At 42.9% G+C, this 21,616-nt stretch overlaps 1 protein-coding gene across 2 annotated transcripts in view; it reads left to right on the top strand.

Moving 5' to 3' along the window:
• Positions 1–21,616, top strand: part of SH3PXD2A (SH3 and PX domains 2A) — a 642,235-nt gene that overhangs the window by 67,036 nt on the left and 553,583 nt on the right. For both annotated transcript variants that reach the window (XM_033942411.1, XM_033942413.1), the window contains exon 2: positions 11,605–11,685. In XM_033942411.1, the coding sequence (XP_033798302.1) occupies positions 11,605–11,685 (81 nt within the window). The remainder of the gene's footprint in view (positions 1–11,604; positions 11,686–21,616) is intronic.

Below are 21,616 nucleotides of genomic sequence, written 5' to 3'. Positions count from 1 at the left end.
ATCTAATGCACTTGGGGCAATGGGGGGATTAAGTGACTTGCCCAAGGTCACATGGAGCAGCGAGGGTTTAAACCCACAACCTCAGGGTGCCGAGGCTGTAGCTTTAACCCAGGGGTGTCCAATGTCGGTCCTCGAGGGCCGTAGTCCAGTCGGGTTTTCGAGATTTCCCCAATGAATATTCATGAGATCTATTTGCATGCACTGCTTTCATTGTCTGCTAATAGATCTCATGCATATTCATTGGGGAAATCCTGAAAACCCGACTGGATTGCGGCCCTCGAGGACCGACATTGGACACCCCTGCTTTAACCACTGCACCACTCTAGAAATCAAAATGTAGCAAAAGTAAGCCAAGTAAAGGGCAGTCAAGCCATTGTGACATCACTGATGAGGTTGGCTCTTAGGTATTGGTGGAATGAGGCATTATGATGTCACAATAGCAGCTCTGGTTATCAGAGGCTGAAACTTTTCACACTATTTATTTATTCAATTTTCTATACAGTTATCCCAGGGGAGCTCAGAATGGTTTACATGAATTTATTCAGGTACTCAAGCATTTTTTCCTGTTTGTCCTGGTGGCCCCTTGGGGCAATGGGGGGATTAAGTGACAAGGAGTAGTGTAGGTTTGAACCCACAACCTCAGGGTGGTGGGGCTGTAGCTTTAACCACTGCGCCACACTGTCCCGGAGCTTTACTTGGTACTGGGGTCCAGCCCCATGGGCTATCTGCAAAACCTGATGTGACTTCTCTGATGGGGAGACCCTTTAGACAAGATTGTTAGGTGCCATTATCTCATATTTGAGTCATCAAGTTTTCGTGGCAGACTGCAAAAGATGATTGCCCACAGTATCTTTTCTGCACAGTATAAATTCGATGCTGTTGCCATTGTGGCATCAAATGCCATCCTCCGACTCCATCTCTGCCTCTCTGCTGCTGCGAGAACTGAGACAGCCAATCACAGAGCGGCACGGGACAAGGCAGGAAGCGATAAACTCGCGTCTGCCTGCTTGCCGCTCTGCCAGTGCTGCTCAGGGGGAGAAAGGAAAGAAGGAGAGGAGACTAAGGGGCTGTACCGCCATGAACGGAGCGACAAGGCAGGAAGCGAAAAACCCCGCGCCTGCCTTCTTGCCGCTCCGACTCTGCCTGCTGCTGGGGAGAAAGCCGGATGGAAGGGTAGGAGGCTGATAGCGCTGGACTGCCAGACCTCTGGAGAAATCAAGGTAGGGGAGGGGGGTTAGTTAGTATTCGCTCTATAAAACGCACCCTTATTTCCACCCACTTTTGGGTGTGGAGGGGGGAAGTGCATCTTATAGAGCAAAAAATACGGTAATAGTTAAGCTCTAAAACTAGAGAATGACACGGGGACAGATTTTTCCCCATCCCCCGCAGGAACTCAATTTCCCCGTCCCATCTCTGCAAGTTTTGTCCCTGTCCCTGTCGCTGCCCCATTCCTGTAACCGCACTAGCCTCAAACACATGCAGGGATGGGGGACAGGAAAAGAACTCGCCAGGACGGGACAGGAACTTATAGGAATGGGGAAGGGACAGGAAAAGAACTCGTCAGGATGGGATGGGAAAATGAGTTCCTGCGGGGGATGGGGAAAAATCTGTCCCCGTGTCATTCTCTACACTGCACTACTCTAGAAATCAAAATGTAGTAAAAATGAGCCAAGTAAAGGACAATCCAGCCATTGTGACATCACTGATGAGGTTGGCTCTTAGGCATTGGCGGAATGAGACATTATGATGTCACAATAGAAGCTCTGGTCTGGTTATCAGGGCCTGAAGCTTTTCACACTACTCATTTATTCCATTTTCTATACTGTTCTCCCAAGTAGAGAATGACACGGGGACAAATTTTCCCCTGTCCCTGTGGGAACTCAGGTTCTGCCTTAACCGCACAAGCCTCGAACATGATTTTAAAGTGTTTGAGGCTTGTGCAGATGAGGACGGAGCTTTCAGGAATGGGGAAGGGACAGGAAAAGAACTCGTCAGGATGGGATGGGAAAATGAGTTCCTACGGGGAGCAGGGAAAAATTTGTGGGGAGTGTGTGGTGCAGTGATTAGAGCTACAACCTCAGCACCCTGGGGTTGTGGGTTCGAGTCCTGCACTGTTCCTTGTGACCCTGGGCAAGTCACTTAATCCCCCAGTGCCCAGGTACATTAGATATAGTGTGAGCCTGCCAGGACAGATAGAGAAAAATGCTTGAGTATCTGTATAATTTGTAATCCGCATAGAATTGTAGACGATGCGGAATATAAATAAATAAAATTCTCTATCCTAAACTAGAGATATGGCCCTTCCTAAGCTTTTTCACAGCCAGAAATGATGAATCAGGTGAGGGGGAAAAAGCGTGCGAGACAAACGCGCGCCGACATTTGAGAGTGGACAATTGAGGGTAAGACTTCAGCGCGCCGCTCTAAAAGCTTATTTTAAAGGGCTCCGACGGGGGGTGTGGGGGGAACCCCCCCCACTTTTACTTAATACTGTTCGCGCTGCCGTGTTGGGGGTTGTGGGGGGTGTAACTCCCCACATTATACAGAAAACTTAACTTTTTACCTATTTTTTCGGGGAAAAGTTAAGTTTTCTGTATAAGGGGGGGTTACAACCCCTCAAAACCACCCCCAAGGCAGCGCCAACACTATTAAGTAAAGTGGGGGATTCCTCCCCCCCCCCGTCGGAGCCCTTTAAAATAAGCTTTTAGAGTGGCGCGCTGAAGTCTTGCGCTCAGTTGTCCGATCTCAAATGTTGGCGTGCGTTTGTCTCGCGCGCTTCTGACGGTGAACCTATGAATCATCCTCACGGGCAACGGATGACAAATTGGCTGGTGTGCCGTCGGTTGAGAGACAGAGCACAAAGCGGTGAAGTCGATGTTCCCATTCTGATCTACGAAACTGATTAAATTGTAATTGAGAACGTATTGTAGTTGTGCGCATGTGTGCAAGATACCTGATTTTCCCCCTCCCCCTTTTTTTACCAAATCGTAGCACGATTTTTAGCGCCGGCCACGGCAGTAACAGCTCCAGTGCCCGTAGGAATTCTGTGAGCGTCGGCGCTGTTACCGCCACGGCCGGCGCTAAAAGCCGAGCTACGGTTTTGTAAACGGGGTGGGGGGGGGTTAAGAACATAAGAACATAAGCAGTGCCTCTACTGGGTCAGACCCGAGGTCCATCGTGCCCAGCAGTCCGCTCACACGGTGGCCCAACAGGTCCAGGACCTGTGCAGTAAATTTCTATCTATACCCCTCTATCCCTTTTTCCCACAGGAAATTGTCCAATCCTTTCTTGAACCCCAGTACTGTACTCTGTCCTATTACGTCTTCTGGAAACACATTGGCTAAGGCTCTTAACATTTGCATCTCCTCTTCCTATAGGCTAAGGCTCTTTGCACCTGCATTGTGATGTCATAGAGCTTTATGGTTATAGAAACCAAGAAACATGATGGCAGATAAAGGCCAAATGGTCCATCTGCAGCATCCACTATCTCCTCCTCTCCCATAAGAACATAAGCAATGCCTCCACTGGGTCAGACCTGAGGTCCATCGTGCCCAGCAGTCCGCTCACGCGGCGGCCCAACAGGTCCAGGACCTGTGCAGTAAATTTCTATCTATACCCCTCTATCCCTTTTTCCCACAGGAAATTGTCCAATCCTTTCTTGAACCCCAGTACCGTACTCTGTCCTATTACATCTTCTGGAAGCGCATTCTAGGTGTCCACCACACGCTGGGTAAAGGAAAACTTCCTAGCATTCGTTCTGAATCTGTCTCCTTCCAACTTTTCCGAATGCCCTCTTGTTCTTTTATGTTTTGAAAGTTTGAAGAATCTGTCCCTCTCTACTCTCTCTATGCCCTTCATGACCTTGTAGGTCTCTATCATGTCTCCTCTGAGTCTCCGCTTTTCCAGGGAGACGAGCCCCAGTCTCTCCAATCTTTCAGTGTATGAAAGGTTTTCCATGCCCTTAATCATTCGTGTCGCTCTCCTCTGGACCCTCGTAAATTCTTGTATTAGCTGAAGTTGGTAAAGTTTAAAGCATAAGAAATGACATATTTGAAATCCTGTTTCTGCCATTTCTCCAATCCATTCCGAAGCCTCCCTTTCGTTAGATGTTCACTTAACCTTTTCACCTTCTTCCCCCTCTCTGTAATTCAACGTAGGCTGCATCTTTCTAATTGATGCCCTGATGGTGACCTGCGCTAGGGGAAGCGGCTGCCCTGCTTCCAACCCTGACTGTATCTTTGCTCGTAACCTTCACACATCAGTTGTGGTGATTAATTGTACAGGATTTCAGTGTACAGGGAGGGATGGTGCCTACCAGCAAATTCCTTTCTTTTCCTGGCAGACAAGAATTTTTTTTTTTTTAAATTTGATGTGCAGAAAGTATAGGCTGTAGAGTGGGAGGAAACCTCCGTACCTGCATGTACCTGACCACGCTAGGTAAATGAAACTGATTAGTAACTGGCAAATGCCAGCAGATTTGGACAAATAAAATCACAGGGAAGGGAGGAGTGTCTGTAGGAGGCCTTCTCTGCCAAGAACTACTACTATTAATTATTTCTATAGCGCTACCAGACGTATGCAGCGCTGTACAGAGTGACAAAGAAGAAGAAAACAGTCCCTAATCAAAAGAGCTTACAATCTGAACAGACAAGGCAGACAAACAGGATGCCATGGGTACAGTTAAGGGGAATGGTTAATCTGCTGGCTGGCTTGGAGGGCAGAGGGGAGTACTGGACAGTCAAGCCATTGTGACATCAGTGATGAGGTTTTCTCTTATTGGTGGATTGAGGCATTATGACATCACAATCTCAGCTCTGCTTCCCAAAGACTGAAACTCTTCACACTGCTGCTATGAATTATTTCTATCAGATAGAAAAAATCACTCTATGGACCTGTTCAAAGAGTAAAGTTGATTGAATGATGTAACACAGTTCACCAAAACTTGCTCAGAATCAAGGAGGGGAAAACTGGGGCAAGCCCCAGAAAAACCACCTCACAGCCCAATCATCGCATGAGGGGTAAACGGTATCATTATATCATTCCATGTATGCTTATATGTTGAAAAAATTGAGCACTATAATGATTAGATAGTTTTTAAGTCGAAGAACTAAGCAAACTTAACTTATAGCTTGCGGGTTCCGACGTGCACGTTTCGATCCTGCCTCAGGGAACACACAGGAATTGTTGGAAAAGACATGCGATGGGTACAGAGTTTCTGAGAAAACAAAGTTAAAACGTCAATACTTTATTCAAAAAATGGATAAAAAACTTTTTCACATGAAAGTTAAAACAATTTAGACTTAACTCACGGCTAAACAGCAAAAGGACTCACCAGGATGGACAAATGTCTCCCATATGAAAGCGCGAATGGCGCAGGTTAACTGCTTTGAAAGGTAACCAGAGCGGAATGACCGCCAAGGTTTTAAAGGACACTGTACGACGTGATCACGCACTAAAACGTGATGACGTCATAGCACTTATGAAAAAATCAGGTGCCGGAAAGACTGAAGGGGTACTGTCAATCAAAAAAGGAAAAACAACAAATAAAAGTAAAAATAAAAATAAAAAATGAAAAAGTACAAATCTGAATGAACTAAATAGCAAAAACTAAATTACAAGAAACTAAATTAAAAAACTGAAAAAAACTGAATTACAAAAAACTGAATTACAAAAAACTGAACTACAAGAAAACCCGCCACTCAATCTCACTATTAAGACCTAGTGGATGTAAGGTGTTTAGTTTGAAGATCCAATGTTGCTCCCTCACGTGTAATTTGGCTTTTAAGTTACCACCACGGGGTAACACAGGAACTTCCAGAACAGAAAACTTCATTGAAGTGAGAGGATGGTTTTCGCTCACCCAATGTTGGGTGAGTGGAGCTTCCATTACTCGAGTGGATATTCTGCTAAGATGTTCCCCAATACGCGTTTTGATGCTTCTAATAGTATGTCCCACGTATAATTTGTCACACGGGCATTGGATGACATACACAACTCCACTGGTGGAACAATTAGTGGAGGGTATGTTAGTGCGTTTGTACATCCACGAGGGTAAATTGATGCTGGTGAGGGGCACACTGTACGGGCAAACTTTACAGGACAAGCAAGGAGAATGACAGCTTCCAGGAGGGCTCGATGCAGGACCCTCTGATAGAAATTGAGATCTTGTCAGACATTGTTTGAGGTTCCGGCTACGTGAGTAGGCGAAACGGGGAAACTCATGGAAAACAGCGTGATGTTGTAATATACTCCAGTGTGATTTTATGATACGTTTGATCTTAAAAGCTTGCTGGGAATAAGGAATAACACACACTGGAGAAGACTCAGATTCAGACTCCCTGTTGCAAGGTGAAAACAGCACATCTCTTTGGGCAAATAAAGCTCTTTTATAAGCCCTCTTGACAACAGAGGGAGGATACCCACGTTCAATGAAACGATGTTTCATATCTTCAGCTTTATGCACAAAGTCGTTTTGAGTAGAACATAGACGACGGAGTCTTAAAAACTGCCCCGTAGGGATATTATCACGCAAATGTTTCGGATGATGACTGTCGTACCTAAGTAAGGTGTTTCTATCTGTAGATTTCCTAAAGATTGTGGTAGAGAACTTGCCGTCCTGTAAAGAAATGTTTATGTCCAAAAACGGAAGTACATGTTTGTCAGAGTTGATAGAAAACTGAAGATTGGAATCACCTTGATTGAGCCAAAACATAAATGATGTTAAATCTTCTTGAGTACCCAACCAGACAGCAAATACATCATCGATGTATCGCTTCCACATCAACAGATTTGAGTAATGTTCAGAGGGATATATGTACCGTTGTTCAAAAGCTGACACGTATAGGCATGCGATAGTGGGGGCCATTTTTTGCACCCATAGCAGTACCTTTAATTTGTACAAAGAAGGACTGGTCAAATTGAAAGTAGTTCATGCCAAGTGCCACCTTGGCTAGACTGACTAAAAATTGAACCCGTTGGTCAGATAAACTCTTCTGTTGTAGGTGGTATGTGATGATATGTATGGCTGCATCTTGCGGGATGTTGGTATATAATGAAGCAATGTCCAGAGACACTAGGATGGCATGAGTAGGCACATCTTGGAAAGTTTCCAAAAATTTAATCATAGACCCCGTATCTTTGATGTAAGAAGGAGATAAAGAAACTTGGTCTTTAAGCTGGAGATCTAAAAATTCAGACAATGGTTCTAAAATAGATCCTATACCTGCCACAATAGGGCGAGCAGGTGGGTTCACCATTGATTTGTGAATTTTGGGGACGAAGTATATAACTGGAATAACAGGATGTGAACAACGCAAAAACTTATACTCCCCTTCAGAGATCGTACCAGCCTCCAAAGCTTGAATTAAAAGGTGTGCAATACAATCAGTCAATTCTGTGGTGGGATCATGGTCAATCAATTTGTAATATGTATGATCTAATAACTGACGGTTAGCTTCTTGGACATATGAGGATGTATCTAACACCACAATACCACCACCTTTATCAGCAGGGCGTATTACAATATTTTTGTCTGATGACAAAGATTTTAAAGCTTTTCTTTGTGAAGGAGTGAGATTATCTTTGGCACGCATTTGTTGTGACTCAAGCTCGATAATGTCACGTTCCACCAGGTGCTCAAAGACTTGGATGTGAGGATCAACTGGTCCGGGGGGACACCATGTGGATTTTAATCTCCTCGAAGTGATCCTAGTGTCATCGACACTAATATCTGTCTGTTGGTCTTGGTTGGCTTGTGTATCTGTCTGCTGATCTTGGTTAGCATGTATGTCTTGAAAAAAATGTTTGAGTTTTAATTTGCGGATAAATTTAAATAAACATATGCGTGTGTCAAGTGAATCATATTGTGTGCCCAAAGAGATGTGCTGTTTTCACCTTGCAACAGGGAGTCTGAATCTGAGTCTTCTCCAGTGTGTGTTATTCCTTATTCCCAGCAAGCTTTTAAGATCAAACGTATCATAAAATCACACTGGAGTATATTACAACATCACGCTGTTTTCCATGAGTTTCCCCGTTTCGCCTACTCACGTAGCCGGAACCTCAAACAATGTCTGACAAGATCTCAATTTCTATCAGAGGGTCCTGCATCGAGCCCCCCTGGAAGCTGTCATTCTCCTTGCTTGTCCTGTAAAGTTTGCCCGTACAGTGTGCCCCTCACCAGCATCAATTTACCCTCGTGGATGTACAAACGCACTAACATACCCTCCACTAATTGTTCCACCAGTGGAGTTGTGTATGTCATCCAATGCCCGTGTGACAAATTATACGTGGGACATACTATTAGAAGCATCAAAACGCGTATTGGGGAACATCTTAGCAGAATATCCACTCGAGTAATGGAAGCTCCACTCACCCAACATTGGGTGAGCGAAAACCATCCTCTCACTTCAATGAAGTTTTCTGTTCTGGAAGTTCCTGTGTTACCCCGTGGTGGTAACTTAAAAGCCAAATTACACGTGAGGGAGCAACATTGGATCTTCAAACTAAACACCTTACATCCACTAGGTCTTAATAGTGAGATTGAGTGGCGGGTTTTCTTGTAATTCAGTTTTTTGTAATTCAGTTTTTTGTAATTCAGTTTTTTTCAGTTTTTTAATTTAGTTTCTTGTAATTTAGTTTTTGCTATTTAGTTCATTCAGATTTGTACTTTTTCATTTTTTATTTTTATTTTTACTTTTATTTGTTGTTTTTCCTTTTTTGATTGACAGTACCCCTTCAGTCTTTCCGGCACCTGATTTTTTCATAAGTGCTATGACGTCATCACGTTTTAGTGCGTGATCACGTCGTACAGTGTCCTTTAAAACCTTGGCGGTCATTCCGCTCTGGTTACCTTTCAAAGCAGTTAACCTGCGCCATTCGCGCTTTCATATGGGAGACATTTGTCCATCCTGGTGAGTCCTTTTGCTGTTTAGCCGTGAGTTAAGTCTAAATTGTTTTAACTTTCATGTGAAAAAGTTTTTTATCCATTTTTTGAATAAAGTATTGACGTTTTAACTTTGTTTTCTCAGAAACTCTGTACCCATCGCATGTCTTTTCCAACAATTCCTGTGTGTTCCCTGAGGCAGGATCGAAACGTGCACGTCGGAACCCGCAAGCTATAAGTTAAGTTTGCTTAGTTCTTCGACTTAAAAACTATCTAATCATTATAGTGCTCAATTTTTTCAACATATAAGCATACATGGAATGATATAATGATACCGTTTACCCCTCATGAGATGATTGGGCTGTGAGGTGGTTTTTCTGGGGCTTGCCCCAGTTTTCCCCTCCTTGATTCTGAGCAAGTTTTGGTGAACTGTGTTACATCATTCAATCAACTTTACTCTTTGAACAGGTCCATAGAGTGATTTTTTCTATCTGATATATGCACCTTTTCACTCTTGTTACATTGTGTGTAACTTGTCCCCAATTTCTATATTTGACATGAATTATTTCTATAGCACTACCAGACATATGCAGTGCTGCACAGAATCACAAAGAAGACAGTCCCTGCTCGAAAGAGCTTACAATTAGAGAATGACACGGTGACAAAATTCATCACCATTCCTGTCCCCGCGGGTGACCGCGGGAAACCATCTTCATGTCATTCTTTAAGGAAAGAGGGAAAAATCAGAGTATGAATGGCCACAGCCACTGACCCGCAAGCTTTGCTTTGAAGAATGCTGGTGTAGAAGGACTGAGGTTGAAATAGACACTAGAAAATGACATGGGTTTATTTCCCGCGGTTATCCGCGGGGACAGGAACGGTGATGAATTTTGTCACCATGTCATTCTCTAATTACAATCTAAATAGACATGACAGACGAAAAGGATGTCATGGCTACAGTTAAGGGGATCGGTTAATCTGCTGGCTGGCTTGGAGGGCAAAGGGGAGTACTGGACAGTCAAGGCATTGTGACATCAGTGATGAGGTTTTCTCTAATTAGTGGAATGAGGCATTATGACATCACAATCTCAGTTCTGCTTCCCAAAGACTGAAACTCTTCACACTACTACTATGAATTATTATACCAGACATATGAAACTGAAGGGAGATAGGTTCAAATCAAATGCAAGGAAGTTTTTCTTCACCCAAAGGGTCGTGGACAAATGGAATGCGCTCCCGGAGGAAGTGATCCGGCAGAGTACAGTACAGGGATTCAAACAGGGATTGGACAGATTCCTGAGGGAAAAGGGGATCGTGGGGTACTGAGGGAGGTGCTGGGGTGTTGCATAAGTATAGACAGCTCACCAGGTCGTGCAGGTGCAAGGCCGGAGGGTTAGGACATTGATGGGAAGATAGGACTTCAATGAGAAACCAAGGGGGCCCCTTCTGGTGATTAAGGCAGGTCATGACCTGTTGGGCCGCCGCGGGGGCGGACTGCTGGGCGGGATGGACCTCTGGTCTGACCCGGCAGAGGCACTGCTTATGTTCTTATGCACAGAATCACAAAGAAGACAGTCCCTGCTCAAAGAGCTTACAATCTAAACAGACAAGACAGACAAAAAGGATGTCATGGATACAGTTAAGGGGAACGGTTAATCGGCTGGCTGGGTTGGTGAGCAGTGGGGAGTAGGGTTATGGATTGAAGGCTATATACTGTATCAAAAAGGTGGATTTTCCGTGTGCTTTTAAACAAGGGAAGGGGTGTGGCAGACAAACTCAGGTAGTTTATTCCAGGCATACAGGGCAGCTAGATGAAAGGAACAAAGTCTGGAATCTGGCAGTGGAGGAGAAGGGTAACGTTAAGAGTGACTTATCTGAGGAACGGAGTTCTCTGGGAGGTGAATAAGGAGAGAGAAGAGAGGAGAGATATTGAGGGGCAGCAGAATGAACACACTTGTAGGTCAACGATAGGAGCTTGATCTGTATGCGATGGCGGATAGGGAGCCAGTGAAGTGATTTTAAGGACAGGGGTGACATGAGCGTAGCGAGGTTGGTAGAAGATGAGTCTACGCACAGCCAGAAGTACCAACCTATTATCCTGCGGTGACCGTAACGAATGCATTGGAGTGAATTCAGATAATCTGGAATCATAGTGTGAAATGCTTTATGATTAAGCACTAATATTTTAAACTGAATTCTATAAATTACTGGCAGCCATTGATAACGTCTATAAAGAGGAGTGACACGATCAACTCTCTTTTTGCGTCCTAATAGTTTTATGGCAGCATTCTGCAAAGTCTGTAATCGCCTGATATTGAATTTTGTAAGGCCTGCATAAACCGTGCTACAGTAATCAAGTCTTGATATCAGAAAAGCATGGATTAAAGTGTGCAAACTTTCATTATCAAATAGATACCTTATGTAGCCACAGATCTTGAAAAGCTATCTGTACTACCATGATGTCACTTTGCCGCAGACCTCTATGAAAATTTCTGTTCATATAAGTGAAGCCTAAAGAGGGAATAATGGGTAAAGTTAGTAATTGGTTCAATCCAGCATTTTGAGCCAAAAATTGAGCTAACCAAGAACCATTCTGAATTAGACAGTACTATGGCCAGTTATCCTTCCTTAAGGCCAGCAAGCTCTCCGTGTGTTGGTATATGTGTATGTATATATATATCAACTTGCTATTGATAAATTTCCTGTTTATTTCTTCTCTCTCAAAGGTCTACATCATAAACGTAACATGGTCAGACTCGATGTCTCAAGTTATTTACCGACGATACAGCAAGTTTTTTGACCTCCAGGTAATTATTCTAACTCTTGTATGGTTTAAAGTTTGAAACAGTCTCTATTCAGTGCAAGGTCTTTCTTTCTTATCAGGCAAAAGAGAGTGGATCATTTTCTTGAAGTATTCCTTTGTACACTATCTTAATTCTTGTTTCAGAAGTAGGAGTATAAAAGCTCATATAATTCTGGGTACATATATTAATATAATTACAGTGGAACCTTGGTTTATGAGCATAATTCGTTCCAGAAGTATGCTCGTAAACCAAATTGCTCATATGTCAAAGTGAGTTTCCCCATAGGAAGTAAGGGAAACTCGCTTTGATTCGTTCCACCTCCTCCCCCCCCCCCCGAGGCCACCAGCGCTGCTCCATCCCCCCCCCGCAATCCGGCATCCCCCCTGCGAACCGGCATCCTCCCCCCCGCTCGCATCGCTCCCCTCCCCCATGATCCTACATCCCCCCTCCCCGAGCACCGAAGCGACATCCCTTACCCCGATTCGGCACCGGCACCAGCACCAACGCAAAGGACATGCCGGTGCCGGTGCCTGAACATCCTCCCTCTTCTGGGCTGGGCGGTGCGTCGGAGATCCTCCCCCTTGTCTGTGCTGGGCTGGACTGGGCCTTGAGCATTTGTGGTCTTGCTCTCTGGTCTTGCTCTCTCCAAGATTCTGAATCTGAGAATCTCGGAGAGAGCGAGACCAGAAGGCTTTGAGCATACACAAATGCTCAAAGCCCAGTCCAGCCCAGCACAGGCAACAGGGAGGATCTCTGACACACAGCCCAGCCCAGAAGAGGGAGGATCTTCGGCACCAGCACCGGCATGTCCTGTGCATTGGTGCTGGTGCCGGTGCCCAATCGGGGTAAGGGATGTCGTTTCGGTGCTCGGGGGGGGGGGGGGTGATGCCAGATTGCTGGGGGGATGCCAAATTGCAGGGGGTGGCGCTCATAAATCGAGTCAAACTCGGTTTCCAAGGCGCTGATTTTGCGAATGTTTTGCTCGTCTTGCAAAACGCTCACAAACCGGTGCACTCGTAAACCAAAGTTTGACTGTATCTCTAACCCAGAATAATAATCATTCTTCTTTTTTTTTAATCTTTATTCATTTTCTAAACTAATACATATTGCCACAAATTATATATACATTAATAACAAAATAAGCACTTAAATTCCATCAATAACAATGCAGATAATAAATATCCCTCTCCTCCCATCCAACAATAATAATAATCATTCTTATTTTTTTTTTTCATTGTATTGCTTAATTTTTCATACACATGTCTCTTTAAAAAATATATATAATAAAGTTCTCAGAAAATGGCTACCACTTAGCGCTTGTGCTCATTTTTCAACCAATTCATGAAACAGCACTCATTTTCAATCATTGCACTCTTCAAAACAAGTCCTTTTTTAATATCTTAGTCCCCTTGTCTAAGAAGAGAAATATTGTGCATTTATCTGTTTCAAAGTTGATTTCTCATTTCCCTTCAAAAGACTCGGTAGTATTCACAATGTCTTTCAAACGGTGCTACAAACAAAAAAATCTTCACTTGTATTAAAAGGACCACCCCTAGGGGGGGCTAACAGAGATGAGTCATGGTTTTGCAAGACACCTGGAAAAGAAAATGATGTATCTGCTCCCCAGAGTTTGTTGTTGGTGAACTAGCTAGGAGTCGGGGGAGAAGCTTGAATCAACCATTTTTCATTATCTGTGGACGTCCATCATTCGGAAAAGTATATTTTATTTATTTAAAAACATTTCTCTGCTGCCTAAATCAGTCTCTCAAACTGTGTGCCCTGAAGAAACAGAAACATGACGGAAGTTAAAGGCCAAATGGCCCATCCACAGCATCCACTATCTCCTCCTCTCCCTATTGGCTAAGGCTCTTAACATTTGCATCTCCTCTTTCTATTGGCTACGGCTCTTTACACCTGCATTGTGAGGTCATAGAGCTGCCCATCCACAGGAACCATTATCTCTTTCTCTCTCCGAGAGATCCCACATGCCTATCCCAGGCCCTCTTGAATTCAGACACAGTCTCTGTTTCCACCACCTCTTCCGGGAGACTGTTCCACGCATCTACCACCCTTTCCATAAAAAAGTATTTCCTCGGATTACTCCGGAGCCTATCACCTCTTAACTTCATCCTATCTCTCTCATTTCAGAGTTTCCTTTAAAATGAAAGAGACTTGACCCATGCACATTTATATTATGCAGGTATTTAAATGACTATCATATCTCCCCTCTCCCACCTTTCCTCCAAAGCAGTGGTCTCAAACTTGTGGCCCAGGGGCTGCATGCGGTCCACCAGGTACTATTTTGAGGCCCTCGGTATGTTACCATTGTTCTGGAACGTTGCCCACCTCACTGCTGTAACCTCATGCAAGCGCTTTCCTGCGTCTGTACTCCACCTCACAATCGCGTACAGATGCAAGAAAGCGCTTTCGTGAGTTTACATCAGTGAGGCGGGCAACGTTCCAGAGCGTAAGGTAACCACTGGAGGCAATGCAGCTTGTGCGTGTGTACGTAATCTCGTGAACTCTTGCGAAATTTGGCATCTCTCCTGGCGGTGACTGCTTGATGTGAGATGGCGGTTGTGTCCGTGCTGGAGGAGGTGAGAGCTGAAGGCGGTTGCGGACGCGACCACCGGACACTTTTAAGGCACATGTTTTCCAGGCACAGATCGGATATTGATTCTCCCCTCTACAAAAAAGCCTAGAGGACTACACTAAAATTATGTTAGAGGTCTCTTCCTATCTTGATTTTAGAAAATTGTTTAAAGACTCAACTCTTTGATAGGCTGGTGTCTTAATGCATTCTGCTTCATTTTTTTCAATCAAGTTCCTTATATTCAACTTGATCTATTTTATCTGTTCTATGCATTACTTCTTTCCTTGCCATGCCGGTATTTTCTGCATTATATTGTAAATGCTTTCTGCCTTTCCATTATTCTAATTTGAATTTTAACTGTATCCCATGTATTAGCTCACCTTGTTGTGAACCGCCTAGGACTTTTTCGGTATGACAGTATATAAGAATAAAATTATTATGATTAATAAAATATTTTCTTCTGCAGTTGATACTTTAGAATCGAAATCACAATTTTCCATGAGTTAGAACTCATTATAGTTTATAAATCTTTCCTTAATTGCTTCTGATAATTTCAGCTATACACAGCCGAAAGCAGTGCAACATGCAAAAAGTGAAGTTTAGATAGTTTTTCACTTTGTGCATGTTGCACTGCTTTGAGCTGTGTATAGCTGAAATTTTCAGAAGCAATTAAGGAAAGATTTATAAACTATAACGAGTTTTACCTCATGCAAAGTTGTCATTTCTTTAATAAGCCATTAACTATTTTTTCTGCGGCCCTCCAAGTAGCTACAAGTCCAAAATGTGGCCCTGCAAAGGGTTTGAGTTTGAGACCGCTGCTCCAAAGTATACAGATTGAGATCTTTAAGTCTGTCCCAATACACCTTATCACGAAGACCACACACCATTTTAGTAGCTTTCCTCTGGACCAACTCCATCCTTTTTATATCTTTTTGAAGTTGCGGCCTCCAGAAATGTACATAATATTCTAAATGAGGTCTCACCAGAGTCTTATACAGGGGCATCAATCCCTCCTTTTTCCTACTGGCCATACTTCTCCCTATTCAACCTAGCTTCCTTCTAGCTTTTGCCGTCACCTTTTCAACCTGTTTGGCCACCTTAAGATCATCACATACAATCACGTCCAAGTCCCGCTCTTCCATCACACACATAAGTTCTTCACCCTCTAAACCGTACCATTCCTCGGGTTTTTGCAGCCCAAATGCTTGACTTTGCACGTCAGCATTAAATTTTAGCTGCCAAATTTCAGACCATTCTTCAAGAGGTCTTTCTTCATGTTATTCACACCATCTGGTGTGTCTACTCTATTGTAGATTTTGGTATCATCCGCAAAGAGGCAAATCTTACCGACAACCCTTCAGCAATATCATTTTAAAAATGTTAAAAAGAACAGGTCCAAGAACAGAACCTTGAGGCACATCACTGGTAACATCCCTTTCCTCAGAGCGATCTCCATTGATCACTACCCTCTGTCGCCTTCCACTCAACCAGTTCCTGACCCAGCTCGTCACTTTGGGACCCATCCCAAGGGCACTCAGTTTATTTATTAGATGTCTGTGTGGAACACTGTCAAAGACTTGCTAAAAACTAAATACACCACATCTAGCAAACTGACTATCCAATTCTCTGGTCACCCAGTCAAAGAAATTGATCAGATTTGTCTGACAAGACCTCCCTCTAGTGAATCCATGTTGCCTCCAGTAATCCACAGGATTCCAGAAACTTCACCATTCTCTATTTTAAAAGTGTTTCCATTAATCTGCTTACCACAGAAGTCAGACTTACTGGCCTGTAATTCCCTACTTCTTCCTTAAATAGAAACATAGAAGATGACGGCAGAAAGGGGCCATGGCCCATCAAGTCTGCCCACTCTAATGACCCACCCCCCATGACATTACCCCCCCTAGAGTTCCCACATGTATATCCCATTTCCTTTTAAAGTCTGGCACGCTGCTGGCCTCAATCACCTGAAGTGGAAGTTCATTCCAATGATCAACCACCCTTTCAGTAAAGAAATACTTCCTGGTGTCGCCATGAAATTTCCCACCCCTGATTTTCAGCGGATGCCCTCTTGTGGCCGAGGGACCTTTAAGAAAGAAGATAACCTCTTCTACCTCGATACAGCCTGTGATCTATTTAAACGTTTCAATCATGTCTCCTTACTTCCACTTTTGTGGAGAGGGACCACATCTGCCCTTCTCCAGTCCTCTGATACCACTCCCGACTCTAAAGACTCATTGAAAAGCTCAGTCAGCGCAGCTACTAGAACTTCTCTAAGCTCCTTCAGCACCCTTGGATGTACACCATCTGACACCATCACTTTGTCTGCCTTTATTTTAGACTCTTCCATCCCTATTCACGTTTGTCTTCTGTGGTCCCACTCCTGGCGCTTCAGCCGTGAGCACAGAACAGAAATATTTGTTAAGCCATTTGGCCTTTTCTTTATCAGCTTCTACATATTCCTCCCCTTCACCTTTGAGTCTCACAATGCCACTTTTGCACTTCTTATCACTAATATATCTAAAAAATGTCTTGTTTCCTTGTTTTACCGTGTCAGCTATTTTTTCTTCCATTTGCATTCCAGGTGTGCCACTAGAGATTCTAGAATTTCACTTTATTTTTAAAAATTCCCTTGATAAGTATACACTAGAATAGATGACATGTGCGTCATAAATGCAAGAGTCTGAACATAAGACCAGTGGTCCATCGTGCCCAGCAGTCCGCTCCCATGGCGGTCCTTAGGTCAAAGACCAGTGCCCTAATTGAGTCTAGCCCTACCTACGTACGTTCTGGTTCAGCAGGAACTTGTCTAACTTTGCCTTGAATCTCTGGAGGGCGTTTCCCCCTATAACAGCCTGTCAATATTATGAGCGTCTACAGGCGTAAGGATACAACCGCCCAGACAAGCATCATTCTTTGACGCGATTAGTCCTTGAAAACTAACAGCAAGTAATTTTATTTTAATTTTTTAAGCAGTAGTTCTCCTAACTTGAGCAACAAAGCAATCAAGGCTTTGTTACCGTTTGGATCTTCTTATCTTTGTGAACTTCGATTTTCAGCTGCGATAGAAACTAAGTCGAAAAAAAGAGAACGACGGCAGATGGTCGATGATGAAATGTGTGTTTGCTTGTTGACTATCAAGCCGCATTTTGAGTTAATTTGCATTAAAAAAAGCACATTCATTGCAACGATTAGCGATTCTGTTCTATCTACTTTAGCTTCACCGTTATTACAAACACCCATCCATAGCTTAAAGAACTTTAAATAAATAACTCTGAAATTCAAATTTTTTTGGTTAGTTTTGCTATTTTATAATTTCAATTATAATGTGCCGCGAAAAACATTTGCTCCGTTTAGTGTGCTGGAGCTAAAAAAGTTTGAGAGGCACTAGCCTAGATGGATCCAGCTGAAGTGCAAGCTGGCCAGTATCCCTGGCATGGACGGTGCCCACCAGTAAATGCCCAGTGACATCAATAAACGTTTCATCTGCTGGAAACACCCCACAAGTTGCTGAATGCATGCTTATGACTACGGTTCTCTTAATCTAACTAAGTACCACTGCAGGGCAGTATGTGTAAGGACTGTTTTCCTGTGAACGTTCTATGGGTCTCCTGGCTTTTCCAGCTGGGTTTTGAGACATTCCCATCAGACTGACCTTATCAATAGGGTTAGTGTGTTGGACAGGAAACAAAGTCACAATTGGGGAGAGTTGAGTCCTGAAAGGTCCCATTGATACGTGAGAGAGAAGCCCATCGCCAGTGGAAAGCACTCGGGGCACCAAAGCTTCTCCCTTCCTACCCTCGCAAACCATTAAGAAAAGCGATTAAACTCCTTCATTGAACCTTTTTTTTATTTTCCTTTCAAGTATTTCCTTTTCTAATTTAGGGCTCATTTAAGCACAAAGCGGTTTACTGGAGTTTTGGAAGGTGTTGGGCATCATGGCTTCTCTTCATGAAGATGGACGTTAAGGCTCCCTTTTATCAAACCGCGGTAGAGCTTTTAACCGCGGGCTGGTGAGGTAAATGCTCCGACGCTCATAGAAATTGAATGAGCACATATATATTAAATTATCATAACCCACCCATCCCCCATCCCCCCCATTCTGTCAATAGGAATTATATTATTCATGTATAGATATGAGATGGGGTGGGATATAAATCTTTTAGGTATATATTGTTATGGAATTATCAAGTGATAATGTAATATGTTGTGTTCATATTTTAATGTACACTTGATGTATATGCTAAAATGAATAAAGATTTGGAAAAAAAAAGAAATTGAATGAGCATCGGGGCGTTTACCTCACCGGCCTGCAGTGAAAAGCTTTGCCGCGGTTTGATAAAAGGAGCCCTAAGGGAGAGAAGAGCTTGGCCTCTGTGGAAATGCAGCAGCCGTTGAATTGGGGGCACTTAACGTGTTATTTTTTTGTGTGTATTTTTTAACTGAAGCCATGTAAAGTTTTAGACATTCTTCTGTAAAGTAAAGCAATATTTAGACTGCAGAAAGTATCCAGGCTGACTCCTGCGGTCATTGCTGAGCCTGAAGTTTCAATGTCGGGCCATTTTCAGAGATCAGCATTGAATATCCACAGTCTGTCATTGGCCGCTAAAAACTTAACCGGCCATGTCAATTGTGGAATGAGCTGAATGGACCGTTAAGATTGTGTTCTAACTTTGAATCATTCAAAAAACTGCTGAAAACTCACTTATTTGTAAAAGCCTTCTATGAATAAGGAACTACCGCTTTGAGGTCATTATTTTCTAGGATCATTTTTACTTGTTGAATTTATTTATTTATTTTTTGTTGAGTCTGTATTTTAGAATGTTTTTATAGCAACCAAAGATAGATTTAAGCAGCCCAATTTGGCTGCTCAACTTAGCCGACCAGCAGTCTGAATTTTGTGGCTAGCTGGCTAAGTCACATGATAGATATACTTGTTGAATTAATTTTTTTATTGAATTTGTATTTTAGAATGTTTTTATTTGAATTTATATTTTTTGTAAGTCTTTTATTTTATGTATGTTTATTTTGTAATCCGCTTAGTTGGTAGGCAGAATAGAAATTCTTAAAATAAATCGGAGTGGGGGAGAATTGGGGGTTGCAGGGGTAGGATGGAATAGGTCATATAGAAATCTATATTGAAGGAATGATAGAAATATATTTATAAATTTCATAATTTATTACAATTTGATTAATTACTTCAATACAATGTGAATAGGAGGGGGGAATGGTAAGAGGAGGGGGGAAGGGAGGTGGGGGGAGTAGCGGGATTGATATGGGTAATATGGAAATATATTTTGGAGGACTGATAGAAATATGTATGAAAATATCATAATTGTGAATATATTTGAAATGAAAATCTATTTGTATTATATTATATTTACTTATTTCCTTCAATAAAATATTATAAATTAAAATTCCCTTTTATCATTCTTACCGTAAAATCATCGGTGCAATGGTCAGTTTTTCCAAAGTGTTGTCCGACAGAGGTGACATCCTTGTTGGTATTGCAATTCTTAATATATCTATGTAGGTTGATTGTAGTCTTTAGAATTTGGCTTGTTTCACCGATGTAACATCCCTCTTTGCACTTTTTGCACTGGATGATGTCTGCCACATTAGAAGATGAACTTGTGAAGGATCCCTTTATGCGGAATGTTTTTCCCATGTGAGTGACCCTGGGATCCTTTGAGATGTGCTCACACAGTTTGCAGTTTGCCACACCACAAGGATGTGTGCCATTCTCTCCTTCATGGGTTTGTGTGGTTAGCTTGATTTTTACTTTTTGTTTTTACCAATTTATGTTTCAGATTAGGTGGCTGACAGAAGGCCAGCACAGGTGAAGCTGGGAATATTTCTTTTAGTAATTCATCGTGATCCCGCCGGGACAGATAGGGAAAATGCTTGAGTACCTGATTGTACAAACCGCTTAGATAAACCTTGATAGGCGGTATATAAAAACCTAATAAACTTGAAACGTTTCCTTAGTTTTTCCAGCTCTGGATTGTATGTCGCTATCAAGAGGGTCCTGTCTGTGGTTTTCTTGTAGTATGTTAAGTTTTCTCTGGGTGTTTTCTGGGATGAGGCAATATTCTTGGCGACTATTTTAGGGTTGTATCCTTTTTGTTTGAAGGATTCAGTTAGGGTCTTTAGGTGTTTATCTCTGTCTGGTAAGTTCTTATGATGGTAACAATCATTTTCCCTTATTTCTCCTTCCAACTGTGATACCTGATGTTCAGAAACCTCAGTCCAGTTTTTCACTTCACTCATCTCCGCTCTGATTTCAGTAAGAGCTATTTTAAGATCTTCTCTCACTCCTTTTATCTCCAACTTTAAGTCCTGAAATCCAGCTTCCAAAATCTTTTTCAAGGCTGTAGCGTTATTTTCTGACCCGGTCATTACTGGTGATAATTGGAGCTGGCCTGAAGACGCCATATTTGAAGCCACTACTGAAAAAAAAAAAAAGATGGTAATCAATTATCAGTGCTAACTGAGAACAATTAGAATTTGCATGAGCATCTTGCTAGGTGCGGTTCAATGAAGATGTGTGTGTAAATTCTTAGGCGTGGATTTGAAAAGGAGGCATGACCATGGGTGGACGTGGGTGGGTCAAGAATTTATGCACACTGTTATGGAATACAGCTGATCTGCGCTTAATTGAGGCATGAGGATTTAGCCAAGATTTAGTTGCTGTAAATCCTCACCCCTAAAAGTTAAAATCATAAGTGTTTGAGGTCTGTGAAAACGAGGACAGAGTCCGCGGGAATGGGGACAGAGCTCGTGGGGGCGGGGACGGAGGCAGAACCCGTGGGGACGAGGCAGGGAAGGGGACGGGGACAAAGTTTGTCCTTGTGTTATCTTCTGTTGTGCACAAATTTGGCACTTATTGCAGGACATATGAGCACATCTGGCGATGTGCCATTTTAAGCTGCGTTAGGTGTGCACTGATGCCTAGTGTAGCTTAGCAAAAGGACCTCTATGTTTGCTGAAATTATAATTTCAAGCTTTAATTAAAAAAAAAAAAGATTAATACCACTAACACAATGCTGTCTGGATCCACATTCACCCAAAGTAGTCAGATTCCTGTGTGCTGAATTGAGCATGTAGCCCCTCCCCCAAGGCCATAAGGCTGTCGTATGGCCTACACTAGGGTAGATAGGAGCAATTCATAGTTGCTCCTTCCCATGCCAGCTCCAGGTTCAAAATGGCATCCGTGACCTCTAGTGGTAGTTGGAGGCTATGCCTTTCCCCCCAATATTCATGGTTGGTAACTGGGTAAAATTAGAATAGCTCAGCAAACTGGGTTTCAGACTTAATATCACCTTCTATCTAGTTAATTGC

This window comes from Geotrypetes seraphini, chromosome 4, assembly GCF_902459505.1.
Source record: "Geotrypetes seraphini chromosome 4, aGeoSer1.1, whole genome shotgun sequence".
Classification (NCBI taxonomy): Eukaryota; Metazoa; Chordata; class Amphibia; order Gymnophiona; family Dermophiidae; genus Geotrypetes; species Geotrypetes seraphini.
This window is presented reverse-complemented; position numbering and strand designations above follow the sequence as displayed.